Source organism: Coturnix japonica, chromosome 17 (assembly GCF_001577835.2).
Source record: "Coturnix japonica isolate 7356 chromosome 17, Coturnix japonica 2.1, whole genome shotgun sequence".
In the NCBI taxonomy this organism is placed as follows: domain Eukaryota; kingdom Metazoa; phylum Chordata; class Aves; order Galliformes; family Phasianidae; genus Coturnix; species Coturnix japonica.
The window spans coordinates 5,123,832-5,136,184 of NC_029532.1; the positions used below are offsets into that span (position 1 = coordinate 5,123,832).

General features: G+C 48.5%; 1 protein-coding gene and 1 long non-coding RNA gene across 2 annotated transcripts in view; one reads left to right on the forward strand and one right to left on the reverse strand.

Annotated features, from left to right (window-relative positions):
• Positions 1 to 4,012, reverse strand: part of LOC107321809 — a 31,425-nt gene extending 27,413 nt beyond the window's left edge. The window contains exon 1 of the long non-coding RNA XR_001558687.2: positions 3,979 to 4,012. This is a non-coding gene — a long non-coding RNA (uncharacterized LOC107321809). The remainder of the gene's footprint in view (positions 1 to 3,978) is intronic.
• CFAP77 (cilia and flagella associated protein 77) overlaps positions 1 to 10,744 on the forward strand; it is a 50,109-nt gene extending 39,365 nt beyond the window's left edge. The window contains exons 4-6 of the mRNA XM_015879152.2: positions 1,989 to 2,091; positions 3,392 to 3,493; positions 10,496 to 10,744. Of these exons, the coding sequence (XP_015734638.1) occupies positions 1,989 to 2,091; positions 3,392 to 3,493; positions 10,496 to 10,564 (274 nt within the window). The 3' untranslated portion in view covers positions 10,565 to 10,744. The remainder of the gene's footprint in view (positions 1 to 1,988; positions 2,092 to 3,391; positions 3,494 to 10,495) is intronic.
• Positions 10,745 to 12,353: the final 1,609 nt, after the last annotated feature.

Sequence of the window (12,353 nt, forward strand, 5' to 3'; positions counted from 1 at the left end):
TCCATGGCAGGGTGCTTGTGCCAAAACAAGGAGATCTGAGGTGCTGGGAGTGAGACAGGTTTTAATCCACAATGAATGCTTTCAGCAGATGCTTCCCCCCTCCCTGCAGCATCCACAGACAGTAACAGCAAAAGCCTCCCAGTTCAGAGGGTGACATCTGGGCAGGGTGACAGGACACATCAGCAGCCCCTAAGCAAGCTGAGGGGAGGGCATGTGTTCCTATGGGCCAGCTGCAAAGAGGATGTACCATCACACTGCACTGGTAGCAAGGCCACAACTCCCCATGCAATCCAATGGGATCAGCGTTTGACCTACAAAGAAAAAGCTTCCTCCCTGAAATTCCTCCTGCAGTTTTAGTTGAGGAAGTGTGCTACCCAATATCCCCTCTCTTCCTTGCTCCCTCAGTAAGAAAAGGCAGAGGAGGGGTCACATCCTACAGCCCACCAGAACATGCACATTTAAATAGGACACAAGGCATTCCTGCTAATTTGAAAGAGGCAGTTTGTGCGTGCATTATTCCAGGCATGATTCTATACTTTGCTGGATCAGGACTTAAATGCGATTAATCACACGGCAGGGAAGAGTTTCTGAAGAGCATCAACCCAAATGTGTCCTTTCAGGCATTTACGTACAAGCCAGCTGTGGACTCATCAGTCACCAACTGGCTGGTCCATCAGAGATGGTAAAGTCACCTCCATAGAGATATGAAAACACACAGCTATCACAAAAATCAATAATCAAACACCAACCCCCAAGGGCTCCGTGTTTTCCTGCATCCCTCCCTGCTGTTTCTGCACTTCAGGTCATCTCCTGCCTCAGAGAGCCAAGGGTCAGGCCAAGGAAGCCAGCCTGGGAGCAAGACTCACAACAGGCTTGTGCCATAACTACCAACATTTACACCATGCAATGAGACATCCAACCTCAGCTTGCCATATCTGTTAATCCTCTGTAGATACTTCTGCCCAGCTCTGATCAGTGTGAAATGCCAAACTGGGAGGAAAGGAAATGAAAACAGGAATGAGAGGGACAAACGTAGGTGTCCCCTTTGGCACAGTGGCTCTCCAGACAGCAGTCTGGAGCAGCAGGGCTGACTTGAAAGCAGAGCCTTGAAAAGCCCTGCAGCGTGTGATCTGTGCAGCAGGAGGGCTGCAGCAGGATGCCCTTCTGATATGAACACCCCCTGGGATGTGTGTTGCTGGATTGCCCATTCAGTATCATTAGAAAACACAAACACAGATTAGGCTGTTCTGAAGCACGTAGACAGCACATGGGTGGCAATGGGGACTCCTTTAATTACAGCAGAAGTTACTCTGAAGACACAAGTCATTTTTAATTTCTGCTGTAATGGAGTCCCCCCTTTGCCAGCATCCCTGAGCTATGGTGGAGTACCCTTGCAAAGCTCTGAGCTCTATCAGAAGTTTAAGGGAATTTGAGATGTTTCCACTGCACATCAATGGCATTTTGCATTTCTCAGATTCTCTGCCCAGCCCACTAATGTCTCATAGTTGGCCTGGTCAGGTGGGGGAGGCACTGCCTTGTGTTACAGGAGCAGCAGCTGAAGGCATTGCAGTTACAAGTGTGAGTAGACCTGATGGCTCCACAGATTCAATGGCTGCTGCTGAGATGAGAAAGTCCCTCCCCAGCAAGATGTGCAAGGACAAGGACTGATAAAATACAAGCTAGACATCCTCCATCACCTCCTCCCTTGGGCTTTCTGTTACTTCTGGGGGAGAAGAATAACACTACAACCAGCAATAAGCAATATGCTGTCCTTAAGGTAAGAACCCTGCTGCTCCACTGCCAGTTCTACCTCCCACAGTTTCTGATTAAAGGATCCTCATCTGACAAGAACAAACCTCAATAAGTTCAGGCTACAGCTGTGCCACCACTCGGTCATATGTTCTAAGAGTAAAGAAGGGAATCAGCACAAGGAGGTAAAAAGGTGTTAACCCTGGAGATTATATAGCCATCTCTTGAATGTCTTTCAGGCCTTCCACTCCAATTTATGACATCCTCCAACACAAATACAAGGATCTGTGGATAGATCAGCAGAGAGCACGGACTGCAGCACTCCGGATGGAGAAGAAAAAGGTAATAACACTCCAACAACACTGCTGTTTGCTACCAGACATGACCTACCACTGTCCCACCCACAATAGATGGGCTTATCCCAGTCTCAGGGAGGATCTTCATCTGGGAAACCATTCTCCCTGCCTACTAGAAAGTATTTCTCACATTGGAAAGCATATCAGCTTATTGGAAACTGAGCGAGCTGAGAGCAGTGGTGCTTTGGTCAAGGCTTTGCTAAAGGCTTAGGCAGCTCTCCCAAAGACATCTCTCTGGCTATCATTAAGTGCCTGCTTACATTAACATGTCTCTATTCACAGGGTGACCACCTAAACTCCTGTTAAATTGAAATAGAAGCTCTAATTCTTTTTACATCACCACAGTACCAAAAAGCTCTACTGTAACAAAGAATCTGGTTTCAAATTATCATTGGTATTGAATGCCATCCTCATGCCACAAGCCCTGCAGACTGTCCTTTGGACAGCATCAACTCTGCTCAGGTTTCCTGCAGCAGCAGATAAAAGAATGGAGCAGCCAACAAACATTCAAGGGACCAACACCAGCCTTGATCCTGGCATGGCACAGCAGATGCCCTCACCCCAAGCAGTTGTTAGAGCTGTTAAATGCAGCGATATTGTAATAACATTTAAAAGCAGCCAATGACTGTTTTATTAGTTAATGACTCAAGGAAGAGTCGAGCTAATATGGTAATGACCAATTTCAATGGGCTTACTGCCATCACAAAGTATGCTTTATAGTGGAATTGCTGTACAGTGTTCTTAATTAGCAGCTACTTTATGAACGCACAAGCCGGGGATGTTGGAAAAATGCATCCCCAACTTATCTATTAATGACTGATGTTTTAATCACTAAGTTCCCTCCATCAAATTCCTGAATCCTGCCACCACCAATTACCAAGTTAAGCAATGCAGACCTACAAATGAGACCACAGAGTGGACAGATACCCTGTTTCAACTAACAGGGAGAGCAACACATTGAACAGTCAGGAAATCCCCCTCCCCCCTGCAGTGAGGGTGGTGGAAGAGACTTTCGCAGCTGATTATGAGCCATTGCTCTAATTCAGGGCTCTGCACAGGCAACAATCATCTCACTAACATAAAACTGAAAGCTGGCTATTGCCCAGAATTCCCTTATCAGTATGTTTAGGTATCATCATTAGCGGCAGGGACATGAAAGACCACACACCTCAGGGTGATCCAAAGTGACTTTTAGACTAGATCATCACAGTGTCATTACATTTCAAGGCAGGAATGCAACATATATAACCTTGCAGCCATTTCAGCCTGTTCTTATTCATCTTTAGTTACAGAAGGACAGAGGGCGTGACACTCGCACCACTCTGCTCCGAAAAATCCCAGTGCATCCAAAGGAAGAATCCTTCTGGCATCTGCCCCGCCTGGAAAAGGTATGAAGCACTTGAACTTAGGAACACCTTCTAACCTTGCCCAAGCTCCCTGGGAAGTCTCTTATCTCATGAAGGCAGATGTAAGGCCTCAAAGCCCCTCAAGACCCAAACCCTACAATGTTCCACAGCAGTTGACAGATAAAGGGTTTTGTGGCTTATTGTTTAACTTGTGGGCACTTCTGCGATCTTTATCAAATCAGAAGCACTGTATTATACCTCCCATTAGTACTGGCATGGCCTTTGTTAGTATTCCTACAACTGCTCTACATAGACATAACAATCAAACCAACTTTTAGATAATCTAACATTCTTTTGGCTCTCACCATAACTAATTCAAGCCATGCCAGATTAAAGTGTTTCAAGACTAACATGATTGAAAGCACAGCAATGACAGCAGAGCAACAAGGCCCCAGGCTGCACCCAGTGAGGATTTGCTGAAATACAACAGCCATAGGCACAGAAATAAAGGAAAAAAATCTACTTACCTTCAGAAGGACCCAAGTAGGCAGGGATCTCCAGTGAAAAGCCCTCACCTCCACTGCCAACCCTTAAATGAGATCTGGGAAGGGGTGGATCCTGGCTCCAGCCCTTCTGGTCACTCAGTGCATTGAATACACCTGAGCTCCCCTGGGTTGGTCCTGCCTTCCCACCAGGTGCTCAATCACTGCTTCAAGCCCTGACAGTATTTCTACTGCAAAGACTCATTTTCATCCCAGGTGTGGGCAATTCCCAGAAAGCCTATGCTCATGATATCTCCCTAAACCACCTGTTTGATAATATTCACCCTGAGACTGAAGAAAGGGTCTAGCCAGACTACAGATGTGCAAGATTAAGTTGATCCATATGAGAGCTAAGATGATGATTTCTTATTCTAGCAATGGGATCTGGACATCTTCCTCATCTGCACATCCTGCTGTGCTCTGTGGTACTTGTGTGAATTCTCCTAGCTTTGTTTGCAGTGTAAAATGCAGGAAATCTTCAAGTGAAAAGCTAGGAGTCATTTTAGAAAGGAAGGAATAAGAGCTGGGCTAGAGAGATTGAGAGGAGACACTAGAAAGTCTGAAAGCACTGAAGCCCTGCAGAGAGTTGACATGGTCAAAATCATATCTGGCATTGATAGATACTATTGCAAAGAGCCTCTCAACCCTCTGCTCCAGCCCTGGTTCTGATGGTTCTGGTTGGTTTGGTTTTTTGTGTGTGTGTGGTTTTTTTTTTACCATGTTGTAGATTTTTAACTGCAGTTTCAAACAATGAAGGGGCCTCGTGACTTCCTGAAGCTAATTTACTTGTACAAGTTGGAGAGTTTCAACCAAGAAATGTATTTTGCACCACCTTCATGTATTCCTCTTACATCCTGTCTAAGACTGTCCGATTAGCATATGTCAGTAATCATTTATCCCAGCTGCCTGTCAGCACAAAGCTGCTGCTGCGGCTCGTGTCAGGGAAAGAACATGACCGATCGCTGTTAAACAGATTGTGTAAGTCACACGAGATACTGGGGCAAGCCTTCTCTTTAGAGCTCCTCTCACCCCAGACCTTTCCATCACTATTCATTTTTCAGCCTCCGTTTTTCTTTGTGCTTTCCCTTTTGTTTCATCCGTGATTGTGGTTGGATTCCCCCCATAGCCACAGGTCTCAAACACCACCTGAGTCTTTTCCTCACTTCTTCCTCCCTCCTCTTCCTCTCTTTCTCAGGAACAGCAACCAGGGAGGAGAAAGATCATTTGCACAGCACCTTCTATTTTCTGCATTCCTTTCTCATTACATTAACCTGGAAGGTTCACCTCTCCCTAACTGCAGATCTAACAGGCACTCTTTATGTTAGAACTTGTATCAGGAAATTAATTGCTTAGTTGAGTTTCAGTGCATGGTTTCTTCCATGGAAAAGCAAGTTCTCAACCATCCATAGAAGTGTACCCAGTTAAAAGCAGAAATACCACAAGGAAAGCTGTTGGCTTTGAAGAATGCTTGAAACCCTCCAAACTGTTCTTTAACCATCTCTATAAATTTGGGTTCTTTCAAAGCAATAGCCTTGGGACACAAGCTTTTTGTCTGCACTACATTCCCCAAGGTCTATAAGAGCTCAGACACCCAGCATGTACAAAAGCATGTGTCCTGTCCTCGTGTCACCCATCACTAATGTTGCATTGAGCTGGTCAAAATGGCATCTCCAACATCAAATTCTGGACAAGATGTTGCTGCCAAAATACACCATCCCTAAAGCATTATTGTCTGTAGAGAGACAGTGCAGGGTGAGGCTTCAGCTGCCTCCATCTGAATCTTTGATGGCCATAATCCAAACCAAGAATATCTGATGGCCATAATCCAAACCAATGATCAACACAGGCCTCTCAACAATAAATGTTCAGGGCTCTGCCAAATCAGTCCAGAAGGGCATTTCTTTTGGTAGCAGAACCTCATGATGTGGAAGGACAGAATTTGCACGTGTCAAAACGGCTCCTCACTCCGTGTGTCACCGACACACAAAGTATTGGCTTTCCTTTGCTCATTAGAGAATCCCAACTTGCACACACATTCAAGGAGGCTTTCCAGAGAGAATACTCTTGTTTACTTGACCAAACAGGGGGAGGAAAGAAAATGCAGCAACTTTTGGACAACATTTTTGTCAACGTGTGCTGCCTTCCCAAGCAGATGAAACGAGCTGTGCTCGATGCGCGATATGAATAAGCGATAAGCAATTGACGAGCAAGTGTTCGGGTACCTTGGCAAAAGACTTAATTTGCAACCTGGCACAAAATCAAAGGCTCTGTCAACGACTGAGCGGCTCTCCCGCGTATGCCTTGCATTACCTGGGAAAGCTCTGTCAGGTAAATTTCCAGTGAAAGTAATTAGAGGAATCCCCACTGTATAAACTTTGCAGCAAAATTCTGGGCTCCAGAATTTGATTCTCACCAGGGATCCGATACCTGCTCACAGCCTGATCCTTCGTCAGAATTAACAGTTGAGGTTTAAGACATACACACAAGAATGTTCTGCATTTTTTTTTAATGCTTTACCTCTATTTTCATCTGAAGAGCTGAACTGACAAGCGTGGCTCATGTAATCCTGCAATTGTTGCCTTGTCAGAAAAGCCATAGACCGTGCTTAACCAACCTGTGCTTGATACACGCATTGGGATGGCTTCACAGTGCAGCACTGATCCCCCCAGGTTTGAGGGGGAAAGCAGAAGTTCTTGGAGTTGGGGCCTGGATACCACATAGACCAAAGCAAGCTTTCTGTCACCATGGCACCAAGGCAAACCTCTCTTCAGCTGGGGTTTTTGCTAGAAAACGGTCTTACCTGATGGCTGATCAGTGGCCAGAGTGAAGTGAATTAGTGGGCAACAGTCCATCCAGGATCCTTTGGATTTTCTTGCTTTGCCTAACATCAGAACTACCAGCAACACAACTGCTTGGACCAACCTATATCAGGTCACACCAATGCATTTCCATGGTCCAGTCTTTCCCAGTGTCCCTTCACACATATACTCAGCCTCTCCATCTCACCATGCTCCCCCCTCTGCCACTCTGTCTTTCCTTCACCTCAGAGATGTGGTAGCATCATACAATCATTAATATTGGAAAAGACCCCTAAGATCAATTAATCCAAACATCAACCCAACCAGCATGAGCAGCTGCTGGCACCCAGGGCCCACTGCTGTTAGAGATTCAACCATGAAGGAACAGATCTGGGGCACCTTCAGCCTCATGGATTGCAGTGGAGTGAAACCGCAGGTGTTGTGCTGTCCTCTAGGTAAGTCCCTCCAATTGCCACTTCCTCATACAAATACACAGGAACGCTTTGGATTGAGGCTTCTTTCAAAGCCATTCTGCCTTCTGTAGGGACTCTGTTTGCCCACCTGACAACTTCATTTCCAAGGCACGAAAGGGCTCCAAGTCAAAATCTCAAACTGCCCAAAAGGAGAAAGCAGTGAAGTCCAGCAAATGTCTGCAGCCCTTCATGCAGGAGGGATAAAAAGCACGGAGCCTCAGTGGGGCATTAAACCGAGTATTTTGTGAAGCCTTTGCGCACACACGGACCATTTAGCCCAAACTCCTTTGTCCTGATTTCCTTCTCTTCTCGGAATTAGAAAGGTGGGGAGAGATGACCCAACCCACTCATTAAGCAACTTCAGGATGAAACCACTGGGAAAAGCCGCCGTGTTTGTAGCCCTGATAACCCAACGCAGCCCTTGGAGCGCGGCTCAGCTTGGACAGAATAACGTCTGTTTTAAAAATACCTGCCTCTCCCTAACTTGTCATGGCATTTGTTGACAAGCCTATTGAAAGCCGCTCTCAGTGCAGCTGTGAAGGATCTTTCAGCACCTCTTTCTCTTTCCTCGACAGTTTTTGAAAGGGAGGGGAAGGAAGGAAGAAAAAAAAAAAAGAAAAGCCATCAATACAGGGGGAAAAAGGCATCAGCAGCCAACATCAGCTGATGAAGCGCCTCACCTGGGCCCCCAGCGCACCGCCTCCAATTAAATCAAAATGGTTTGTTTTTAATGGTCTTTTACACTGACAAGTGGGCTATCATTCCAGGCCTAGAGAGCTGTCAGGGAGCCGAGGCAAATCCTCCGTTGATAATGCCCAATGCTTCCAATTAGGAGCCGAGGCCGCTCCTGGCGCACTAACGATTCCCCAGCCTCCCCCAAGGCCCCTTCGGCGCTGGCTGTTTCGTCTTCCCTCTTCCTCCGCCGCAAATTACTGACACAAAACGGAGGCGCCCCGGTGCCTCCTCACCACGCCGGGCCCCGGCCCTGTTGGATTTAATGAGGCGATGGAAGTTTTTGCGGATCTTTCGCTAAATTCTTTTCTTGTTTGACAGCTGCTTGAGTGTTGACCTTATAAAAGATTTAGTGTTTCTCATTATTTTCTGTCAAGCTTTACAAGTGATAGCTTCACGGAAATCATTTGCATCTCGATGCCGCGCGCGGTTCTGTCTGTACGGGGATGCTCGGTGCAGCTCTGAGTGCATACAGCACCCATACATTGTGTGCTTTATTCCCTCCTCCCCACCAAGAAACAAACAAAAAACAAAGATCTACAAACACGACGCTGTTGTTTTGTGTCGTTTTGGGATAAAGCAAAAGAGGAGAAGGCTTGAAAGGCCCAGGATTTCTCAGGCTCTGTAAAATGAGGGAGGTTTCGAAAAAGGAACAGAGAATTGGTTTCCTGTAAAGAGAGCTCAGGGAAGTGTTTTGTCACCCACTAAAAGCATTCGATCAAATGGATGGTGGAGGTTGGGTTGGGTGTAAGGGCGGCTGTGTTGCAGAAGTGAGGAATGGGAGAAGTGAGGCTGGGAGACCCTCAGGCTGCTCAGTGCCTCCCATGTGTCACTGCACAGCTGCCTCCTGAGCCCCCCACTCCCCTTGCAGCTCCCATTTACTTCCCAATGGGAGCTGACCTGCACGACCACCCAGCAGCACCCAGAAACCATCCCTGGGATACACACTGCTGCCTCAGGGAGCTTCTCACATCTCCCACTGCATTGGTTCTCCTCTGATGGATCTATCTCCTTGAGCCACGCATGTGGTTGTACTAATGCTTGACAATCTCTTACAGACCTCCAATTTAAAACATGAGTGTAATTCATAAACCCAAATAAAAATGGCACTCCTAAAGCTTTAATACGTATTTTGAGGGCTGAGTTTGTTTTACTGCCCCTCTAACTCTTTGCAGCAAGGGCTGATGTTAGAGCACCCCATCTAAAAGTGTTCTGCGAGCTTTAATTTGTCAATAAGTATGCAAAGAAAAAGAGCAAATCATTGCTTCTAATGAGCAGAAAGCAACTGCAGCTCCATCATCCTGCAAAGGAAACCACCACTCTTGTGCCTGCAGCCTGTGCTCCTGTCCTGCTACAGCCAGTGCTCTAAACCTGATATTAAAACCAAGCCTTGGTGTAACAGCCCCATAACCACATCAGAGCAATAGTGAAGATCATCAGCTGCCTCTACAGAAAGCACTGTTGGGTTCATCATTTAAAATACGAATTAGAAGAATCAGAGCTGTGGATCCATCACCGGCACTGACTTCTCACACCGGTCTGTCACAGGGAGACCTCTGACCCAGGGACACCCTTATCTTGTCTCTCATTACTGGCCTGGGACTAATCCATACCCCTCAGGTATCCCTCATTATGAGGGGGTTCCTCATTTTTTAACACAGCGCTTGTCCCCTGCCTTACACCTGGTGCTTCCCACTTACTCATGCTGCGGCATCACTCACAACTTTGTCAAGGGCTCCGCTAATTTTAATTACAGCCGCCGGTGGCTCAGTGTGACATTTCTCACCCAGGAGCATTGCACCAGCCTGCACTGAACAAACTGCTGCTGCCTCCCCTGCGGCCTCAACCCAACCCCGCACAGAAATGTTGCCCTGCCCAGCTCCCAAGAAACACAGCCAAGAGAAGCAGCTCAGCTGTCCTTACATACAGACAGCAGGTTTTTCTAACAGCCCCATTCAGGTCACAGGGAAGAACTGCTGCATCTGCAGTGGGAGGTCAGGGCTGATCTGGGGGGGCTCTGGGGCTGCTCACCCACCTCTGCAGCCTGGGCTCTGCCTCCCCCCTGCCCTCCCAGCCAGGGGTTGTGTGAAAGCAAGAACATCCAGAAACAGCTGTCTGGAGTCAGGCACTCAAATGCAAATAGAAGCACCCGGATTGCCTTCCTCCAGAGAGGGGGAATAGCTAAATATGCTTTGTTTGTCTTGATTAATGAGATTACTAGCAAGCTTTTCAGGGCAAAGACTGCTGTGTATTTTTACATATGCAAAAGCTGACATCCATCCAGCCTGAGCAGGGCAGGGGAGGGGGAAGCAGGAGGAAGCTCTGCACATCCACACGAGGCAGATCTATGGCACAAGGCATTGACAGGGCCCCCGCTGGTAACCCCACTCCAAACATGAAGACATGCTCACACGTCTCAGTTTAAACCTGTATCTGCAACCTATTTTCCTTGGCCGGCTGCTCATGTAACCAATCATCTATCTGCTCTTTTCACTATAGGTTGAGCCTCATCTCAGTACTTTTCCAGACTGTGAAGCTCGTAAGAAGGCGTTCAGTGCCTCCCATTGAGAAGTGCCTGGGAGAAGCAGTTCCCTCCCCAGGGCAGCCATACAGAGAGCTCAGGTCAGGACCTCAGCCAGCATGGAGCCCTGCATCGGCCATAGACATAGGATTTCTCAGGATTCAAAGGGATGTAGATGTAGATGTATTCATGCAGATGTAGCCAAATAAATCAAACATGGAAGTCAAGATCCTGTTTCAGCCTGTTCATTGCTTAATGTGCGATGCACACCAACGCTTTCCTCAGCCTGATCACCACAAATCTCAGGCTCAGGGTAACAAGTCACAGCGTTTAGAGGGCAGTGATTGTATCAGCACAGCCCCACAGGGAAAGGACAACCTCCTCTCCTGCCTGTTCTGCACAAACACATTACACTCAACCACATCCCACTCAACTCCAAGTCTAGAACAGCTCCAGAGCCCATCAGTCCTTCCCACCTGGCTGCCGAGCAAGCTCCCCATTGCTTCCTGATTCAGCAAAGCTCTTGCCCGTTTGCCTGCATGCAGCCATCCCAGCACCTGCTGCAATAGCTCTGCCAAACCGAGGCCGCTCCGCCGATCCCACTCGTGCAGCCCAAGAGCCGCCCGGCTCCGCGCTGTGCTCCCCCCGCTCAGCCCGGACAGACCCTCGTTCCGACACCCCCAGCCTCATCCCCTGTCCCCGGTACCGGGGGTCCCTGAGCCGGCCCCGCACGCCCCGGCGCTCCTTGTCCTGCAGTGACACCCACTGGTAACGCTGCTCTACCGCTGCCGCAGACTCCCCGCCACCCGCCCCGCTCGCTGCGACCCTCGGGCCGATGTTCTTCCCCATTTCTCCCACCCCAGCACCACCCCCACCCCGACCCATCTACTCCCTCCCATCCGGACACACTCCGAGGAACGGGAGCGCCCCGAGGGCAGCTGCGTCTGCTCTGTATGAAAACGACAAGGAGCTGGAACTGAAAGAGCTCAGTCCTGCAGAGACGTCAATGCAGCACAGCACCGCTTGTTCCCCACCCCGATGTGGCGGTGCATGGCCCCGCTATGGCCAGCAGGCCCCGCTCCTCCAGGGACACCCCATCAGGGTGACAGGGGTGGGGATATCAGTGTGGATAAACCATTTGGGAACCACCAGGACAGCGGGACACAGAGGCAGCACGTCCTGGTGCTGTGCCAGCCTCACCCCTGGCTCTGCTCCTAAGCTGCTTCTCAGCCTTCATGAAAGAGGGGCTGCCAGGATGAACCTGGGCTCTGCTGCACAGGGATTTACCCTTTAAGGTCCTGCGCGGCCCCGGGTGCTGCAGGGTTCGTCAGGGCTCAGCTCAACCAAAGGAGGAAGCTTGTGTCTGTTGTAGACCCACACTGACAGTGTTACCACTTGAATTCATGAGCTCCTCACTGCTGCAGAGAGGATGCCATGTATGGGCAAAACGGGGGACATTTCTGCCTTGGAGAGTCCAGTCCTGAAATAATAATAATAATAATATTAATAATTCATTTTAATGAATGTCAGCCACGTCGACATTAGAACATAAGCAGTGAGAGCACCTGTAGCTGCTGAGAACACCAAGCGTGGCCTCGGAGTAACATGGGGCCTTGGCTGGGGGTGGCAGAATATTGTGTGCACTCAGAGGTGAGGGCTGGACCCCTCCCCTGCCAGCACCACGTAACTTTGCACAGAGAACAGAGCTGAACTGGAGATCTTGTGACTGTCCGAAGGCCAGTGCTCCATTCAAGAGAGGGAACCCCAGCAGCAGACTCACCACTCAAATCAGTCCCTACACGTGTGATCACAAAGCAATCCCAATCCCATCCCTGA